Here is a 21,859-nt window from a genome sequence, read left to right on the forward strand (position 1 = left end):
TGGGTTGATCATGCATTTGTAATAGCAATCTTTGACCATGCATTTACAATAGCTTTTGACATTTTGTCCAGAAAACGGCATAAGAGCTAGGACATGTATTTGCAAAGAGTTTTTCTGTTTTCACAAATACATTATCATTTGATTAAAGTTCACCATAAAGCAGGGGAAGTTTTTGAAAATGCAATTGCAATTGGCTTTTGCATTTACATATTAATATTGTCTGCGAATGTGCGTACTAGTATATGGAAATGAAAATGCAAATGAGATTATTGCATTTTCATTTTCATTTTGTCCAAAATAATGCCTGCATAAATGGATCATCATTATGCAATTGTAGGATTGCATAATGATGTTCCATTTTGCATTTACATTTTAATTAAGTCTTCTATATGCTTCCATAGGTCTGGAGCTGCAGTACTTGCCTTGCATCGAGTCAAAGTGCAACATCTTTATACACACGCATTAATCAGATCCACTTAGACATGCACAAAGAGCATTCAATCACACAACATTCACACTGTCCAGTTGAGAGACAAAGAGTGTGCCATTAATCAAAGCCCTTTGAACAGGGATATCAAGCTTAGTGTATGTTAATCAGCAGCACGCTTAATAACGGTGTCTTAATAGATCAAGGAAAAACAACTGTTTTGTAACCACAACATTTCCCAAACAGAACACAGCCAATTATTGTGCTAAGCTACAAAAACACTTTCATTATCTGACCAAACTAGTCAAAATAAATCCAAATAGGGAGCATTAGTAGATTTCATTTAATAAGAGAATCCCTCTCAATTGTAATGTTACAAATGCATTTTTCTATGTATGCAAGATTACTCTTCTCCACTGATTTCCCTTTAGTATAATGTACAGTGATCAAAGCTAAAACTCAGGATCAAAACACCATCACATTACCCATGAATAGAACATAATGTAACACCACAGAGCCACACAATTGTAAAAAAAGAAAGCCTATACAGTTGTCTTCCAGCGGTATTTGTAAACTTAATACAGAATAAATGGCAAACAAAAATAAAAGCATCCATTAATCTGTGAGATGAGATGTGCTGAACCCCACGGTGCCGCTGCTGCTCAGAACTCACACGGCTGGGTGCTGACCACAGTGACCTCCACGCCCCGGCACCTCCGGTGTCCTGCCTCACACTCGGTCATCGTCTCATCATCGGTGCTTCCCGCAGTGTGGACACAGATGTGGGCCCCCTTTTCGACGCATTCCCCATCTTCTCTGCACACGCATGTGTTAGCGTGCTCTGAAATGGTAAATCGGGTGGAATTATTGATGTGTCACATTACCTTGTGTCACATTTTATAAGAAATTGTACCAAATTGTATCCTTAGTGCAGTGTATCCCAACACTTAATTGAACTAATAATTTAATTAATCAGAGCCTTACTTGGAATTATATTAAACAGTATAGGTTTTAAGTATATAATTGTATAAATAACGTATTAAAGAACCAACTCTTATATTACACAAATTAAAAAGTCTAAACAGACTGTTATTTCAATGAAGGGTTCAGTTAAGTAATTGAGAGCTCAGTTGGAACAAAAACCAGCAGGGTAGGGGGTTCTCCACTACCAGGATTGAGAACCACTGCCTTAGTGTATCAGCCCAAGTTCGGCATTTGGATTCTTTCTTTGTTTCTTCCTTTGTCTTTGTTGTTGGGTGGGGGGGGCAACAAATGACTAAATATTGAACTACATTTTATCCCGCTTCACTTGTCTTCCACTGGAGACTGAATGCTACATAAGCAGTAATGGAGTAAAGGAAAGAATTTGATACCATCACACTTCTCCCACAGCTGGCAGCCGGGGCAGGGTTTGCTCGGGGAAGGTGGGCCGCAGGCGGTGTTCTCGGCCAGGTTGTAGACGCGCCCCAGACACCGCAGGGCTTGGACCTTACACACGCTGAGCATGTCGGTTCGACCTGTCTTTGCATTTGTGGCACAGACTTCAAGAGATGACCTAAAAGAAAGTACCCAATTGTAATAAGACATAACATTTTCATTTGTTCCATCATGGAATGTCAGACACAATTTAACCTCAGGACTTTTCTGAATATGAAGGCTGAATGGTGACTGAGTTGTGAGCGCTGATCCAATGAACGTTAAATCAAAGAAGTTCACCCAGTCTGCGCTGAAAGAAATTGAAAACAGAAATATATCATACTTACTTGCAATCATACGGCATTTTGCACACACAGCGCGAGTTTTCAAGCTTTTCCCATGACTTGCACTGCAGAACTGGTGCTTTTGTGGTTTCAATCACTACAATAAAAACATGTATTCATAATTAGCTTCCATTATGATTATTGATCAAAGTCTGGTAACACTTTTTCTTGTAGTAAACAGATCAACGGCCTCCACTGGATATATATATATATATATATTTAAAAAAAGAGAAAGTATGTATTGATTGAGTCATTGAACTGTTTCTTTTGTGGATAGTGTTTGTAGGGAAATGCATGACAGTCACGAAACAGCCAAATGTGTAAATTATCTTCTGTACCAATAAACATAATTTACAATGCATCTGCAGTTTCCCACGCATGTCACATTTGTTTGCTTACTAATGCATTTACATCTCTGCGTAGTTGCCATGAATTCAGAATTTGCACAAAAAAGAAAAGAATAAGTGTCCTGCTATCAACAATGTATATAACAGTTTACCTAGGAGAAATGTAGCCTGTGAACCAACCATGTTTATTCATGATATAAACATGTTTTCAAAGCAATTTACCTGCATTGCATTTAATTTGTGTGATATCTGGGGACCAGTTGAGACTAGAATCGCACATGATTTCAGCAGCCCCTGCTAATTGTTTCCCAGGTGGGCAGGATACTGAAATCTTGTCTCCTATCTGGTAAGTGGGCTTCCTGGGGTTGCTCTTCACATCAGACAGGAAATCTGGAGGCTCGCAGACTGTGCCTGTAAGGATCAAAATACCATCTCTACATGAAAGGTTGGGCAGATAACTGCTTCTGTAGGCACAGTGGGACACATTTGCATAATCACTGAGTTTACTATAAAGGATCATTCATGGGTCATTCCTTATTTCCAAGTGTCATAGTTATTTAAAACAAAACAACAGAAAGAAGAATGAGATTGCATTTCACTTTAAGCAAACTAAATACAATGTGGAAAAAGTTTTGTTTTTGTTCTTTTTTATGAAACTCTTAATGTGTCTTAACTTGACCATAAAAATACTTACTCTTGCACTCAACAGGATGCAGAGTCCAGCTTAAATCTTCACCACATTCGGTTACAGGGTCCCCAATAATAAAATATCCCTCTTTGCAGGAATACACAATTTTAGTTCCAACCGGGTATAGAGCTTTAGGATCCTATGAATAAAATCAAAACATTTCAAGTGTTTCAGCTTCTTCATCCTCTGCGATAGTGAAACTTTTCTATTGTGAAGTGGGTTCAGCGCCAAACACTAACCTGTCTAAGCCTTTGTGCTACTGTATTAATTCATAATGCATTTACATGGTCATGAAGGTAAGATTAGATAAGTCTGATATCTATGCAATAGAATGCTATTTTTGACAGTTTTTTGTGAAAATAAAGAACCCCCCTGCATTGTATAATGCATTGTAGATTAAATTTAAACATTTAAAAGTAGATGAAGATTGAAGGAAGTTGATGAAAAAAACAGACTGATTTGTATCATTACCTGGACAAATCCATTCTGCAATGAAGGAGGATGCTTACAGGATTTCTCGGTGTCAAATGTTGTATCAAAGCAGTGAGGTTCCATAAGACTAGGAATACAATCAGATAAAAATGGTTTTGTCTTCAAATATATTCTGACAAGATATACATAAGAACGAAAAATGACTACAGCGCCGCAGTGATTCCCCTTGTGCCCCGGAAAAAGGATTCGAAGATAAATGCTGCCATACTGTAACTTACCACAGAAGAATAAAACATAAGTCAGGTAGTGTAAAAATAGTTGTAACTATATAGAGAACATATGCAGGCCCATATTCGTAAGACTTTAATGTCATGTTAAATGTGTCACCCCCTTTTATAAAAGATGAAAAGCCATCACCCAATGGCACACAGAAATAAAAAGTGAAAAACACTGCATTTTCCTTTGTTGACTTGAATAAGCTCTTGGGGAATTATAGGTGACTCTTTCTCACTTCTTTGTTCCTCTTTGGTGAAAAAGACGTTCGCTGAGCAAGGCAGCAAAAGCTTTAGCAATACGGCCCACAGATAAGATAAGATGATTGTCAATCTAATTCGGTACTCTCTCACCGTAGATACTGAAGCTCCTCATCTCCACATTTCTCGTCTTCTCTGGCCTCGCCTATACAGTGCTTCCCTCCCACACTGGGATATGGGTTATTGCACAAGCGAGTCCTGGACCTTTGACCTTGGGAACAGGAACTCCACAAAGACCAACAGCTCCAGCTCCCGTCCCTCACCCCTGAAACACAAGCAGGGCTGACTTCAGGAACTCCCTTTGCATGAAGCCTTGCATTCGTGTTATGATTGGAAAATATTGACTCAAGATCTTTCTACAGCAGGATGTGTATGTTGAGGTGGTACCTGGTTGTTCTTGCAGCAGCGTCCCATGCTCACAAGCGTGTCCGAAGGTGTCTGGCTTGCAAGTGCATTTGCACTCTGTGCCTATGACTATAGGGATGCCGTTGTTCTGGCAAGGCCTACACCTGCAGGCATGCCTCTCATTCAGATATTCTTCGATGGCGCGCGCCATATTGTGCTTCTTCACACCGGCGCAGGGTACCTCTTTCACCAGCTCAAACAATGGCATCAGCTGCAGTGTTTAGAAAGTCACAGCTTGTTAGCTAATTGGACAGAGGCGAATGTAACATTGCAAGGGCAAAACGTAAGATTTTCAAACCATTAGCCTCTTCAATTAAGGCTCAAAAGGGCATCAGTTTGGGACATGAATTTCAGGAATGGCTGTTCTTTATTGACTGATTTATTTTAAATGTTTGTGTTTATTTTGATTATGTTTAGAAAAATATTGTACTACTGTTAGTGCTTTAATGTGTATTGATGAATAGATTAATTTCCCGTCAACGGGGATCATTTTGAGAGTGAACAACCTCCACCCTGCTACAAGCAGTACACACATTTACAAGAATATTAAGCAGATTCGTTATTTAATGCTTCAATACCATACCAGTATATTGATCGAAAATCCGGCCCTGTTAAGTGAACTTGAACTGTCATTTCAGCAACCTAATATAGTGGTGTGTGTGCCTGCCAAAGTCGATTAACTGTAAGTGGTGCTGCTGTGATGGATGCCGTGCACACGCCTCACCTTCTGCTTGATGATGGATGGGTTCTGCTTCACTGAGCCGGCCCACTTGGAATAAAGTTCACTGTTCGCACTAGGGTTATTTAAATCCATCAAATTAAGGCCCGACGTAAAACCTGCACTCCCTCCAGTAATTAATGTCTTCACATTTACCTTATTGTGTTTGTATCCTATGAAAACAAAACAGACAAACAAACCAACCAAAACAAAAAACTTTGAAGTCCCTTGGGTTAAAGAGAATGAACAACACTTATTTGATTTTAAATTAACAGGAGTGTTCCCTTTGCGTACATTATAATGAATCAGGTAAAATATATATATTGATATGACATTGCCATACATACCCTCAGCTGTCCGGAGTGCCTCAACAAGTTTGCTGCACTCTGACTTTTTAACACTGAAGAATAGAAACCCAGAACTTGAAGAAGTACATTTCTCTGCATTGTTATTCGATATACCTGCAAGAAGCAACAGGCAGAGAAAAATGTAATAGGTTGATCAAGAATGAAGAGAAAAAAAAGTGACATAAATTCATACAATAGCCTATATTATTACTATTATTTATTATTTTTTTGACCATAATACTGATACAAGTATAGCAATTTATTATTTGCCATAATGACAACTACATTTAAAATAACAAAATAGGTTATAATAATACATTCTTCATTAAACATAAAGAAGAACACAATTTTGTGTGAAGAAACATGTTTGCTTATATTTATAGGCACCTGTACATTTGTTTGCTATTAAGAAAATATGCTAGTATGTATTTTAGAACCCCTAAGAGAAAAGGTACAGTTTGACCTGTTTTTGATGGCAATGTTAAAAGCATTAAATGGCCTCCTAACATACCATTCTGTCTCATCTTCTCAGAATCCATGTAGAGAAGAGCCTGATACTGGCCACCAATGGCCCCTTCCTTCATGAAGTGAGTCCCATAGTGTTCAATCAGTTGCCGGTAAGCACCATACTCATACGCAGAGGGGAGCCAGGACAGCTCCTTCCAGAACTCCTCAGAGAGGGTCAGGTCTCCCGGGGCACCATTCAGAAACTGTGCCACTTCTACCTCGTTCTTGATCACCAGCAGCCTGTAGCTCTACATCACACACACACAAGAGAGCACATCTTTGAGTCTCACTGCCTAACTCATAGGAGCACAAACCCTAGTCATGAATGATGGCCCACAGGGTCTTCAGGGTTTCGTGTAAATCAACTCATGATTGGCCTAAGTGAACACATTCCAACCCACCGCCCATGCCTTCAGGGGCCCACAAAACCTGTTGGACTGATGTTCAAAGGAGCAGAGGTCTTTAAAGCCTAAGGTATAGGACCCAAGTGCAGTATGAAAACAGAGTCAAGCAAAAATGGCAAACAGTACAAAGCAGGAGATCAGAAATTGGTAGTCAGGAAACAGGCAAAATGTCAGAAACTCGGATATACAGAAAACAAAGGGAGTAATGCCACTGTAAGGTAAACAAGACTGCGCAAGGAGTATGAGCAAACAAAGGGGTATGTATACTCAGAGCAGAGGGAAGCAGACAACAGTGGATGGGTGTGCTCAATGAATGGGAGAAGAGGGTCAAGTCAACTAAATGCACATGGTGCTTAGGAATGGAATGTCAGAGAGAGAGCTAGAATTCGGGAGATGGTGACCTCTGGTGGTGAACTGAGGAAGTGTGGGGTGAAGACATGACAGTTGTGCACTTTCTACAGAGTTCTACAGATGTAGCATTTCACTCCAGACACCGTACTGGATTTGAGGTTAACTGTCCACAATCAAGGTACCCCCTTTGAACTTTTAAATAATGGTTATAAAATCTGAGAGCATCATTGGAATTCAAGGGCTTCTTTCAAAGCATCAACACAAGATAATGAAACAAATTCGGTACAATTGAAAAGAAGCAAAGGGAAGGGCAGGTGCATAGTTTACCTTCTCATTAGTCAGTTCACTGTCAAACACATGGTGAAAGTTGCCATCATAATTAGAGGTCTGTATAGATTCTGTGTGCTTTTTATAGGACCAAGAACTGTTGTAAAACTCATCACTGAAGTCGTTTTGAACCTTCACCTGGGACAGCAAATACAAAAGATTTTCTTAGTTTACATATTAAATATCTTTACAGTAGTCTACCCATAAATCATACAGTAGTTAATTTGTTAATGGAAGCAGCCTAGCTGAGACATACACTGAAGACCCACTATCATCATTAAGACATTAGTTGCACAAAGCAAAAAGAAAAAACTAATGAAAAACACAACACTTGGTTATACTGAAACTAAATATTGTATCCTTATAATTTGAGATCAATAACATTTTTGTACATGTCATGTATCAAGGGGATTGTCTGCATTTGGGAGACCCACCTGGAAGGTGTATTTGATCAGATTTTGTGTCAGTCTAAAGAAGGCGCTGTGATCCCCACTGAACACCTTCCTGCAATGCCCTCCGAAGCTCTTTGTGTTTATCACGCTGTTCCTTATCTTCCCCTTTAAAACATCAAATCTAAAGAAGCAAATGTAGAGGATGGACAAATAAAATAAAATCACCACCATTTTGGTTTAAATAGACTGTTCCAAACAACATGTGACACAATAGTTGTAAGTATATAATTCCATTTGTTTTAATTTCTTGTCTTTTATTAACAGGGAGTTTACATGCAGCGTTTTTAACTCGTGAAGTGATGATGTGCATGCACATTTTTTGTTTGTTTCTTATTATCATTGAGCTCTCTATATTGTTGTGGGTGTGTTGCGCACTATTCATTACTGTACATCAAGTTTGGAATCCTAACTTTATTAAACACTTATATTCACAGCTTGCTAGCACCATCAGTGACGTGAAAAACCACTAGGGTAAAATCAGTAAAACAAAGTAGTAAACCACTAGATGGCACAATCCACAGCTGCACACTGTTTAATTTGAACACGTTGTCACATGACAGCCATGGATTCAATGATGTCAGTGTCTCGAGTACTCTTCTCACGCATGTAAACCACCCTTTCTAGGATTTTCCTGCAAAAACAGCACGAGAGCTGTGTGTAGAATTTACATATTAATTAACCCAATTGCCCTTAATTTGCATGACGTATGGTAAACAGCAGCTCATCCTGAGTGCAATTAACTCCTAGATGGAGAGGGGCGTTTAATCTGTGACTCAAGCTTTGTCTCAAGTAGGGTCAAAACACATATGGAATCTCCGCCATTGATATCTGTACACAAATAAATAATCTAGCACAGCAACCCCCACAGAACTAACAATTGCTTTGAATTTATTCCAAAACCTCAGGCTTATGAATAAATACAATTTAAAAAATCAGATTCAAACCCTTTTCCGGTGAGCTCTGCCTTGGGTGGGACTTTATCATTATCACACACATTAGTTTCTGCCTCACACCCGTGCTCATCAAAACCATTATCTTCACAGTCCTGATCCCCATTGCAGACCAAGGACCTGCTAATACACTGACCTGCGAAATGGAAAAATATACTCAGCAAAAAAAGAAACGTCCCCTCACTTTCAACTGCTTTTCAGCATACTTAACATGTGTAAATATTTGTATGAATATAAAAAGATTAAACAACTAAGACATAAACTGAACAAGTTTCACAGACATGTGACTAACAGAAATGGAATAATGTGTCCCTGAACAAAGGTGGGGTCAAAATCAAGAGTAACAGTCAGTATTTGGTGTGGCCACCAGCTGCATTAAGTCCTGCAGTGCATCTCCTCCTCATGGACTCATGGGCTCATGGGCTGCACCAGATTTGCCTGTTCTTGCTGTGAGATGTTACCCCACTCTTCCACCAAGGCACTTGCAAGCTCCCGGACATTTCTGGGAGGAATGGCCCTAGCCCTCACCCTCCAATCTAACAGGTGCCAGACGCGCTCAATGGGGTTTAGATCCAGGCTCTTCACTGGCCATGGCAGACACTGACATTCCTGTCTTGCAGGAAATCACGTCCAGCACAGGTGGGTTTGTGCCCATTGGTGATGTTGTTGCCGGTGATGTCTGGTAAGGACTTGCCTTACAACAGGCCTACAAGCCCTCAGTCCAGCCTCTCTCAGCTGATTGCAGACAGTCTGAGCACTGATGGAGGGATTGTGCGTTCCTGGTGTGACTCGGGCTGTTGTTGTTGCCGTCCTGTACCTGTCCAGCAGGTGTGATATTCAGATGTACTGATCCTGTGCAGGTGTAGTTACACATGGTCTGCCACTGCGAGGACAATCAGCTGTCCTTACTGTCTCCCTGTAGCGCTGTCTTAAGCATGTCACAGTACGGACATTGCAATTTATTGCCCTGGCCACGTCTGCAGTCCTCATGCCTCCTTGCAGCATGCCTAAGGCACGTTCACGCAGATGAGCAGGGACCCTGGGCATCTTTCTTTTGGTGTTTTTCAGAGTCGGTAGAAAGGGCTCTTTAGTGTCCTAAGTTTTTATAACTGTGACCTTAATTGCCTACCATCTGTAAGCTGTTAGTGTCTTAACGACCGTTCCACAGGTGCATGTTCATTAATTGTTTATGGTTCACTGAACAAGCATTAAACATTGTTCAAACCCTTTACAATAAATTTAGATTTTTGCAAAATTATCTTTAAAATACAGTGTCCTGAAAAAGGGACATTTCTTTTTTTGCTGAGTATGTATATATATATATATATATATATATATATATATATATATATATATATATATATATATATATATATATATATAGATAGACAGATAGATAGATAGATAGATAGATAGATAGATAGATAAACATTTGCCTCTATGTAATATCCAAAGAACAAGATGAGAACTGAAAAAATGTCGGCCTAGAAGATGAACATATAAAAGATGGGAAGATTTAATCATAATCTTTGCAGGCATGACATGGAAAAGAGAAGCTGTAGATTGAAGCAAGTGGAAACATCTTGGGAGGCCTTCATCCAGCAGTGGATCGATATAGACTGATAATGATGATATATAAAACAAATACATCTGTGGTAAAGGTATCCATTCCCACCTGAAGAGCAGCGAAACCGGTCTCCACAGCCTGCTTCTATGGGACAGCCTCTTGTGGGGATACAGGCTCGTGTCTGGAAGGCTTCACCAGAACACGGGCTGCCGCCATACTGCCCGTACACCAGCACCGGGCGCATCCGAGTCTGGCAACACACATGACAATATACATCACACAATATACGCAAGTGTAATTCTTCATATCCCTATTACTGTTAAATACAGCTTTCGTTATTAAACATGGATGTGTGTTTATGTCTACCATACCTGTGTCTTTTTGCAACCATCACATTCTGACCAGTCACCATACGCACCCCACTGACAATTCAAGGGCGTTTCACAACTGTGCAAGACAGAAAAACCAAGTAAAATACTAGAAAACATGAAAGAAAGAAAGAAACTATCCTGCCCATTAAATTATTATTAGTAGTAGTACTATATTACTTTTCAGTAGTTACATTCTTTCTCCGTTAATTAACGGCCACAGTGATGGAAAAATTCCCTTTTTGTAACTTGAACCCATATAATTCTGGGCCTGAACCTGAAGTGACAAATTTATAATCCATACTGGGCTGGAGGCTATAATTGCTCTGGACTGGGGATGATAGCAAGTGCTCATTTAAGTTATTTAAATGATGAATCTGTTAACTATAGATAGTATTGCCAGTTTGCTATGGTTCCCTGGAGTACAGGAAATTCAAATTGGTTTCCCATTACTTGTCAGAAGGAGCCAGTGAGATGTGTTGCTTCAAACAACATCCAGGCTTTAGTTAATCCTATCATCACTCAGCACGAAACGTGATCAAATCTCAGTCATAGATACATTTTTTCCAGGAGGGGGCGTAGAAAAAAAACAAGAATTTATCGAATCCAGAGTTTGGGGTTGCACAAGGATCTCAAAGCTGTGAGACTCTGTGATAAGGTCCTAAACTTATACCAGTATTTTTATGATAATTGGCATAATCACTGCTAGAATAGGTGATTCCTATCATGAAGAATAGGTGAGCATGTAAACAAATATCTACTGGCAATAAACAAGTCTTTAATTTTAATTACAAACACAGAAATAAAATTCCTAAACATATAAATATAGACACAGATAGAATTATTATTGGATGGTATTTTAAAATTTATATTAAATGTATATGTATTTATAATCAATAATAATAATATTAACCTGTATACTACCATAAAAACAATATGCATTCAATCATATATGATGATGTCACTTACAAAGTCTTCAAATACTTTAAATTAAGTTTTTCTTTCTGTAATCACTATCAACAGCCTCATATTTTGATTCGTATGATCTGCAGTTGACCGTCTGCTTGGCGTAGTAGTAATTATAGGTATATTATGGGTGTGCATGGAAAAGAGATTAATATAGAAATTAGTCTGTAACATGTTATCTGCCTATAATTGACTTGACTGCTGTATTTTTAAGACTTTTCTACTTTTCCATTTTGTAGTCTTGCTTAAAACATTTAAAAACAAAGTAAACATCAAATTGTATATAAATTAAATCTTTAAAGGTGATAATCTAGTAACAGTAAGAATTACTGAAGTGGAAGAAATCCCTACTTAGAACAGAACTGGAAAATTAGATAACCTTGAATCTTGTTTTGTAACAGTCGAAAAGGATAATAGGGAGTATTGTATTGTAATTTCTATCAGTTCAGTTTATAGGAGTATAAAATATGTATTATATTGTTGTTATTTAACTTACCTGACTTTGAGCACAAGAGACAGAATTGCTGCCAGACTCGGCAGGATTAATGTCACCCATACCTGCACAAGCAAATCAGCCATCAAGCAGGGAAATGGGGGGTTACAAATGACTGTGCCATATGTCTAATTTAAAAGCAGTGTATTAGGCTTTAAGGGTATATCATCTAAAAGTTTAATTTATTCACCTTCATTCTTCAAATGGGATAAAATATAACTTTTCTGCTTCTAAGAATGATAGGTATTGATATTAGCCAATATATCTTCACACTCATTGATAAGTAAAAAATGTATATACTTGGCTTTGAGTCAAAATTAACTATCAACACCAATCAATAACAAATTAGTAATAGTAGAAGCAGTAGTATTAGTATAAATCTATTTCCAGGAAGCTTTAAAGTAATACATACATACATACATACACACACGCACACACACACACACACACACACACAAGAATACCAATAAATACAAATGCCTTACTCACTACAAATCACCCCCAAATGTTAAAACAAAATTCATCTGCAAACAATGAAGCTTCTCCTCACTTTATATTCTCAAAATACATTCTGTTGCTTTGATTTAGAAATTATATAGCTGTGTACGGATTACAATTACATTAAAATGTGTATAGATAATCAATTATGCATTATAGGATGATATCAAGTTTTTAAAAGCCAGGCTGGCCAAAACATAAATAAAGCTTACCTTCATTGTAAAAGACAAAGGGAGAGCTGCCACAAAACCTTTACTCTCTCTCACAGAAGCTAGGATCTTATAGATATAAACTGGAGAAAACAATTCCCAACCCTCAGTTCATCTTGTGTGTTTCCTGTACAAGTCCCTGGTATTTCCTGACTGTTAACACAAAAGACTACTTATTGCCTCACTTGAAGGACTACTTTGAAGCCTTCCAATTTTCACTCTCATCAGGTTCACCATTTGATTTATGAACTTATTATGTGGAATACTTGTATTTTTCTTGGAAGTCTTCATCTACATACATACATAGTAGATTCATCAAATAATGCAATTATTTTTTAATGCACTTTTTGGAGGATTTCATATGTATCAGACTGGGGTGAAATGTATTTGTAAATGGCATCCCTTCAATCTACTAATAATATGTATGTAAAGGAAAGATGAAAGTTGATTAAACACACACACACACACACACACACACACACACACTGCAAGAACACTGGAAGAGAGATACTGAGGTGAACACTATCTCTAATAAATGGTACAGGGCATTTTAAGTGCTGTGCTTTGTGCTAGATATAGTTATTTTACAGAAGCTGTCCCTCGTTTAGCCATTGCTGTTTTGTACAATACCTTTGTAAAGTTGAAATTAAATATTCTGTTGGCATGTTTGTGATGCAAAGCTGCATTGTGCTGATCTTTTAAGAAAGATGGATCTAAAATAATTGAAAGCAAGAGAAATAGTTTCTGCCTAGAAGAAATAATATATATTTTGGAATTGGAAGGCAGGAAATAAAGTAAGCTTTACAATATGTGAAGTAATGCTATACCTGTAGATATTATGCCTCTCATAGGTCAAGTGCATGTGCATGATAAATTCCTAACGTACAACACAGCCTGCCATTTTGGTTGAATGAGTTCAAACAACATTGTTCCCCACAGTGGCACTCAGACCAGCAGTGGGCAAAGTCATTTAGAAAAGAAGCAGCCAAACACGTAGGGGAGGATATGTGGACCGGCAAGGAAACCGGCACTGAAATGACAACATCTCAGACGAAAGGGTGATGCACAATGAGACACATTCCAGTGTTAGGTGGGAGGCTGAAGTAGGTATTGTTGTCAGAGATACAGACCATATGACACAACATCTTTGTGTGGATTTATGAAAGGATCTGCAGACATACAATACAATCCCACAAGATACAGATTTGTATAGGGTACAATTTAAAAGGATACCGAATCCTATAGATGTTGGGTGTTTAATGCTGTGGGACCAACATGGCTATGCCAATGGAATGGCTCCTAAACAAAACAAAAAAAGTCAGACTACAGAGCCACTGAAGATTAGGGACACCTGCGACCCAGACAGACTCACACCGTGGGGAGGAAACCAGTATCTCCCTGCTTGGCACCTTTCCTGTTTTTCAGCTTTCCTGTTTAGATGTACTGGTGTGAAGACACATAGGGGGAAGAATACAGAGGATTGGGGCACACACACAACATTAGCTCTCACAAAATGATTGCGTGAACTATAGCCACTATCATGTTTCCCAAGCGTCAAATGCCTTGTCAGACTAAGAGCCCCTGCATAACCAATCCTCTGTGCTACAGTAGATGATTGGGATAGGATCAAACTATATTTTGAAAGAAGTACTGATGGATGAAGTTTTTGGTGAGACAGACTGCACATTGAAGTATCTGGAACAGAAATTAAATATTTTGAGATGGGGGTGTTCTTTTCCAAGGTCAGCAGACTTTGTGTTTGTCTCAAATGCCTTCAACGATTGTAAGCTGCAGCTGTTCAGACTCACACAAGTCCTTTGAATATGAAGTTGAAATTGCTCAATGCATAACTATAACAAAAATATATTCTGACATTGCAAAATGTATTAAACCATCTTGAAGTACTGCAGAAAATGTTTTGTCTGTTCAAATTTAAGAACTATTTGGCTGCTGAAATACCAGATAAAGTATTTATTTTTTCAATGTGTTTTTTGTTGTTTTGTTTTTTGCTCTAACTGAATATTTATGTAAAAAACACAACTCTTTTATAAATATATTTGGTGTACAGTATATTATGAATGCATCTGTGCTGTCTTAACACTGTTACAATGAGGATACAAACAAAATAACAGAATTACCACAAGTGGTTAAGATATATTTTCTTTTATTAAAACTACTGCAACAAAGTGACAACAAAGCTTTGTCTTTTAAGAACCATTAGGTGGGGACAGAGAGCTATATGAATTGGTCAACCATAACATAAACGGCACAATAGAAATAATTTTCAAATTTATGATTGTTACTGATTTTATTTTGTTTATTTTTTTACTTACAGGAAGCATAACATCATTGATAATTAAAAATGTTATAGGCACTTGGGTAATAAAGCCATTTCCAAATGCAGGTATTTTCGACTTTATTATCCATAAAAGCTAAACTACATGACATTGTGATTTGTGCGAAAAACGTCCAGAACTGTCATTCTTGAAAAGGGAGAGAGATGGATGCTTTAGCATATCTGTACCTCTTTTGCTAATGACATAGTTTTAGGGTACATTTTGGATTGTCGTGCTTTTCACATTATTTTGACCAGGAATAATTTGACATTACAAAAGGTTATGCTTTTTTCTTTTTTCCTGTGCCTTCATTTACAAGTCAACAATGTCTGAATGTGCTGAGATTACATTTTGTAGTTTGCAGACAAGTGGTCCTTTACATACTGTCACCTATGCAGAGTTGCCTGTGCAGTGTGCTTGTACCTACACTGCATTCACTATTAATCCATACTATTAAAATGTATTTGGGTTGTCCAGAGAACCCTTCATATGTAAGCCACCACGAACAACTCAGTTACTCAGCATCTGAGACTGACTTACTTTATTGCCTTAATCATCTCTTGTTACACCTCATCTCACACCAAGGGCTGATTTTGAGAGAATTACCTATAACATATCGCTGCGTCCAGTAAAGCCAAGCAGACGGCTCTGTCTGGTTGCTAAGGTGAATACACGAGATGACTGATAATGACTTTTTCTCTCCCACCCCCCGTCTCTCTCCTCCTCTCTCTCCCCTTCTCTTTCTCTCTCAAGTAATTGCCTAGGATGACATTGCTGTCCCTGTACACATGATGAAAATATCTTGATCTGTTCTCTGGATTAACTCTAATTGAATAAGAAATTTCAATTGGTGGCCATGAGGCCAGATTGCGTATTGATTACAGCAGCTGCTTTGGCTGTGATAGGTGCACTCTCATGCAAGATGTGTTCAGAATGGGCTGATGTTATCTTAAGTCAATGTTTCATGTTGCCCCTGCATGTATATCTTTAAAAGTGGTCAAAAAACTAATAATTTGTCTTATATATCTAATTTACACTCACCTAAAGGATTATTAGGAACACCATACTAATACTGTGTTTGACCCCCTTTCTCCTTCAGAACTGCCTTAATTCTATGTGGCATTGATTCAACAAGGTGCTGAAAGCATTCTTTAGAAATGTTGGCCCATATTGATAGGATAGCATCTTGCAGTTGATGGAGATTTGTGGGATGCACATCCAGGGCACGAAGCTCCCATTCCACCACATCCCAAAGATGCTCTATTGGGTTGAGATCTGGTGACTGTGGGGGCCAGTTTAGTACAGTGAACTCATTGTCATGTTCAAGAAACCAATTTGAAATGATTCGACCTTTGTGACATGGTGCATTATCCTGCTGGAATTAGCCATCAGAGGATGGGTACATGGTGGTCATAAAGGGATGGACATGGTCAGAAACAATGCTCAGGTAGGCCGTGGCATTTAAACGATGCCCAATTGGCACTAAGGGGCCTAAAGTGTGCCAAGAAAACATCCCCCACACCATTACACCACCACCACCAGCCTGCACAGTGGTAACAAGGCATGATGGATCCATGTTCTCATTCTGTTTACGCCAAATTCTGACTCTACCATCTGAATGTCTCAACAGAAATGGAGACTCATCAGACCAGGCAACATTTTTCCAGTCTTCAACTGTCCAATTTTGGCGAGCTTGTGCAAATTGTAGCCTCTTTTTCCTATTTGTAGTGGAGATGAGTGGTACCCGGTGGGGTCTTCTGCTGTTGTAGCCCATCTGCCTCAAGGTTGTACGTGTTGTGGCTTCACAAATGCTTTGCTGCATACCTCGGTTGTAATGAGTGGTTATTTCAGTCAAAGTTGCTCTTCTATCAGCTTGAATCAGTCGGCCCATTCTCCTCTGACCTCTAGCATCAACAAGGCATTTTCGCCCACAGGACTGCCGCATACTGGATGTTTTTCCCTTTTCACACCATTCTTTGTAAACCCTAGAAATGGTTGTGCGTGAAAATCCCAGTAACTGAGTAGATTGTGAAATACTCAGACCGGCCCGTCTGGCACCAACAACCATGCCACGCTCAAAATTGCTTAAATCACGTTTCTTTCCCATTCAGACATTCAGTTTGGAGTTCAGGAGATTGTCTTGACCAGGACCACACCCCTAAATGCATTGAAGCAACTGCCATGTGATTGGTTGGTTAGATAATTGCATTAATGAGAAATTGAACAGGTTTTCCTAATAATCCTTTAGGTGAGTGTATATAATACAATACCGTGAAAAACTGAATGATATCATATCATCAACCAAAATGTAATAGATAAAAGGGACCCTGATTTAACAAACACAAAATTGTATAATTATTTCATTTATTTATTAAAGAAAGCTATGTAACATCCAATGACCCCCTGCAAAAAAGTAATCATCCCCTTAGTCTGAAAAACTGGTACTGCCACCTATTGCAGCAATAACTGCAACCAAATGCTTTCTGTGTTTATTGATTAGTCTCTCACAGTGCCCATTTCAGGTCCTTCTACAACATCTCAATGGGGTTTAGGTCTGGACTCTAACTTGGCTGTTCCAAAACTTTACATTTCTTGTTCTTCAGCTATTCTGATGTAGATTCTCTTGTGTGTTTTGGATCATTCTCTTGCCGCACGACCCAGTTGCGCTTCAGCTACAGCTTGCAGACAGATTACCTGACATTCTCTGACACAAAGCAGTTCCTTCATTGATGGCCAGGCAACCAGGTTCTGGTGCAGTAAAGCATCCACAAACCCTGACACTGCCACCACCATGCTTGATTGTAGGTATGACCATAACGGGTTGGATGTTAGAAAGGAAGTTCCACTTTTGACTCATCTCTCAACAGAATGTTGTTCCACAACTCTTGAGGATCATCCAGGTGCTGTTTGACAAACCTGAGACAAGCATCGATGTTTTTATTGAGCAGTGGTTCCGCCTTGCTACTCTGCCATGAAACCCAGTGTCTTTCAGATGGTGGAGTCATGAACACTGACTCAAGGTGAGTGAGGCCTGCACATCCCTGGATGATGTTCACTCTGATAGTAAAGACCAAAGATAGTCAGATTATATTGGGCGTGACTGACCCAAATCAGGCCTGATTGTTTTAACCAACATACTCAATCAGCTGACCCTTATTATACCTTTAATTGGGTTAAGTTAACAAGGGGTGGAAATAACTTCTTCACCACTGAAGATTGCATATTTGATTACCTAACAAATTAAAGAAGCTCTAAACTTTGGTGTTATTTTTCTCTCAGACTCCCTCTATGTACAAGACAACCCAAAGAAAGATCTGACCAAATTCTATGTGAAAAATGTGCAAAAATGCAAATCAGACAGGGGGCAAATATATTTTCATGGTACTGTATGTATATATATGTGTGTGTGTGTGTGTGCATACATATACATTTAATATAGTCGTAGTGAAATAAAACATGCTCCTGTATATATCCATTTGGATTTAAAATCACACCTTTGATAGTGCTAAGGAATTGGATTGAGCTCTGTCTCTGGAATTAAAGCACAAGCGAATAATGATATGGAATGGTTGCCATGGTGGTTAAGCCTTTCTTGGATTATGGATACATTATATATGGTAGAGTTTCAATGTACATAAGCTGACAAGTGAAAACTCACCTCATCGTGATGTGAACCAGGGGGATATCTTCAGTGCAAATGCTCTGAATACTTCAACCTTCTACCACAGGACGTTTGGAAGCGTTAAGCAGAAGTCCTGTTTGGAGAATCAGGACAGATCAAGCAGAATATATTGCCCCTTCATGGATCAGAAGCTGTAACTCTCCCATGGTCTGAATTACACCCCACGCCAAGGAGAGCCGGGGTTTTGTAATGTCACCACAGCCCAACCGATCACCAGAAAACAGACCAGGCATTTGCTCGCTATGTTTGTTCAATCCCTGTAAAGTCATCTGAGTAGTGCTACATCCCATGGTACCTTTGAGCTCATAAAATTGCTCCAGATCTAATTAAAATAATTCCAGAGAGTGGGAATGAATGAGTAATGGTTAATATTATATTAGTTTACAATACATTTGTATGGAAATGTTTACAGATATTTGCATATCCGTCTGTTCAAATGAGAGGCACTAAATAACTGAGGGAGGCAGAGTTTCTACCATCTGTTTGTTTTCAGTCTCTAAATTACTCACAACCTTTCTCTTTTAAAAACCTATTTAAAACAAAAATTAAACTATACTAAAATAATATAACCAAAACTATGAAAAATGACCAAGAAGAACAAGAAGACTGCATAAGAGATGATGAGATCTGAAGCTTGGCAATGTGGATGAGAGGCTGTGGATCAAAACAAACAGCAGTGGATTGACGAAGGCTGTTGATAATGATGATGAAGGTTATACGAATGCAGTGTTGCAGTGGCAGGAGACACACAACATGGCCGATGGTAGTGGCACTACATCTCCCAGAAGCCTTGAGGGATGAGTCAGCATTTGGGAGTGTCCAACTTACTGGACAACCAAAAAATGTAATATGGGACCAGAAAAAGTCACACATAGGGGACTAAAAAGTGTCTTAGGAGGACATTTCAGTGAAGTGTTACATATCATTTGATTTTAAGTCATTGTTTACTGCTTAGTCTGTTGCCCTGGTGAAGCCTACCTTTGATAGTGATATGCAGGTTATTATTAGTGATTGTTTGAAATCAAAGTAGAAGTGGTATTTGGATAGCAGTGATAGGCATCAGTAATAGTATGTAAAAGTAAGAAGCTAGTTGTAGTATAATAAAATAGAAGGTGTTTCATATTTATATTCATAGCATGTAAGTTACTACTATAAGTAAATATAAGTTATTATTACTACTAGTAGTAGCAATAGTAGTGAATAATAATGATAATGTGAAACAAATATATAGTCTAATATAGTTATAGGGAATGGATATAGGGAATGGTATGTAGCCTTTTGACGAACTTTCATAGTGCAAAAGTGCAATAGGAAGTGATTGTTGGAATGGAATAATAGGCTAATAATAATAATAATAATAATAATAATAATAATAATAATAATAATAATAATAATAATAATAATATGTAGCTTCAGCAAGATATTTCTGGGAAATCAGAAAAACATCTGGGTACGCCATCTTTCACGCTCACGGTCAGATGTCATAACAGTGAAATGAATGCAAGAATGTGCATTCCTCCACGCCAACTTCATGTCTGGCGTACGTACATTTCTCATGGTTTTTGACCGTTGGCGACTCTTACAGGCAATGAAGTGAAGTTGCAAACATTACACTACGAATTGTTGTACAAGTCTATCGCACCACCACCTGTGAGAAGCATTGCTATTAATTTGCAATTTATAAACTAATTAAAATACTATTGTCACACGAGCCTTATGGGAATATTCTATCAATTATGTAATTAAGTAAGAACATATAAAAGCATGTGCAGATTGATACAACCCTTAGTCTATGGCAATGGCAACGTTAGCCTTATTAGAGGACTTTGCAAATGGCAAACGAGTAGAACGAGTTTTTAGGGACCACAATGATTTTCTGGCCCACGATGCTGACTGGCTTATCAGCCGTTTCAGATTTCCAAGGGCTATCCTCTTGGAGCTCTGTGCTGAGCTGGGTCCGGATTTGCAGAGAGAGACAGCGAGGAGCCACGCAATACCTGTTCACCTACAGGGGCTGGCAACACTTGGTTTCCTGGCAACTGGTTCTTTCCAAAGGGAACTGGCCGCTCAGGAATAAGCCAGTCGTCTTTGAGCCGCGCAATGCCAGCTGTATGGGACGGGATCATCCGCATGTCTACCAGTTATATAAGGTTCCCATACAATGCAGTTGACCAGCCAAACATTAAAGCGCAATTTGCAGCGATAGCCAGTTTTCCTAATGTAATCGGAGCGATCGACTGCACACACATTGCTATAAAGGCGCCATCTGAAGAAGAATTTGCATATGTGAATCTGAAACATTTCCATTCAATAAATGTGCAGATAATATGTGATGCACAAATGCGCCTAACAAATATTGTGGCAAGGTGGCCTGGGTCAACCCATGATTCACACATCCTTACAAACAGCATGTTTGGGATGAGGCTCCAAGCTGGCAGGGTGCGCGATGGGTGGCTTCTTGGTGAGTGATGCATTTAAAGTTATGGTTCTATCTAATTTTATTTTTATTATTGTTTTTGCCGTTTAAGTATTCAATTGCCCATCAGGAGACCGCGGCTATCCACTAAAGAGGTGGCTGTTAACCCCCCTCACCAACCCACGAACTGACCAAGAGCGCAGCTACAATGATGCCCATTCTCGCACTCGGTCAGTTGTAGAGCGGGCGATTGCGCAGCTGAAATGTCGGTGGCGCTGCCTTGACAGGACCGGGGGGATACTGTTATACCGCCCTGACAAGGTGTGCCGCATCGTGCTGGCCTGTGGTGTGCTGCACAATGTTGCGCACAGGCACAGCATACCACTTGGTGAGGTAGCGGCACCGCCACATGACCCCGACCAAGGACCAATGTATGTGCAGCCCAACCAACAAGCCATTCAGGCCTGTCAACATGTGATTGCGACAATATAAATGGTAATCAGAGACAAAGTTCATTTTTTGACCAATTGTACCACTGCCTGTTCTGCCCACACTTTGTCGGTGTGGTCCGCTTAACTTCCACCTTTATATCAGACCATTTCTTTTTAAGGTCATTTACAGTGCGATTTTCAGATCCCACCGCATTGACGGCGTCAGCCAAACTGTCCCACTCATT

At 39.1% G+C, this 21,859-nt stretch overlaps 1 protein-coding gene across 1 annotated transcript; it reads right to left on the reverse strand.

The window, feature by feature from the left end:
• Nucleotides 1-747: 747 nt before the first annotated feature.
• Nucleotides 748-12,872, reverse strand: c7a (complement component 7a). The gene is made up of 18 exons (XM_066711438.1): nt 12,753-12,872; nt 12,046-12,107; nt 10,587-10,662; nt 10,324-10,465; nt 8,643-8,784; nt 7,681-7,819; nt 7,247-7,384; nt 6,169-6,412; nt 5,658-5,771; nt 5,317-5,483; nt 4,575-4,803; nt 4,281-4,452; nt 3,694-3,781; nt 3,229-3,361; nt 2,757-2,945; nt 2,191-2,284; nt 1,801-1,982; nt 748-1,268 (listed from the first exon to the last, which is right to left on the reverse strand). Exons 1-18 carry the CDS (start codon nt 12,756-12,758, stop codon nt 1,090-1,092), a joined length of 2,496 nt encoding a protein of 831 aa, XP_066567535.1. The 5' UTR covers nt 12,759-12,872; the 3' UTR covers nt 748-1,089.
• Between the last annotated feature and the right edge of the window lie 8,987 nt (nt 12,873-21,859).

The sequence above is a fragment of the Amia ocellicauda genome, chromosome 8 (assembly GCF_036373705.1).
Source record: "Amia ocellicauda isolate fAmiCal2 chromosome 8, fAmiCal2.hap1, whole genome shotgun sequence".
Classification (NCBI taxonomy): Eukaryota; Metazoa; Chordata; class Actinopteri; order Amiiformes; family Amiidae; genus Amia; species Amia ocellicauda.

Bases quoted from the DNA above. Each gene is read 5' to 3' on its own strand.
- c7a (XM_066711438.1), bottom strand. The intron at 6,413-7,246 runs GTAAACTATGCA...TGTGTGATGTAG, and splicing joins GTGAACTGACTAATGAGAAG to AGCTACAGGCTGCTGGTGAT. The intron at 1,983-2,190 runs GTAAGTATGATA...ACTTTCTTTTAG, and splicing joins AAAATGCCGTATGATTGCAA to GTCATCTCTTGAAGTCTGTG.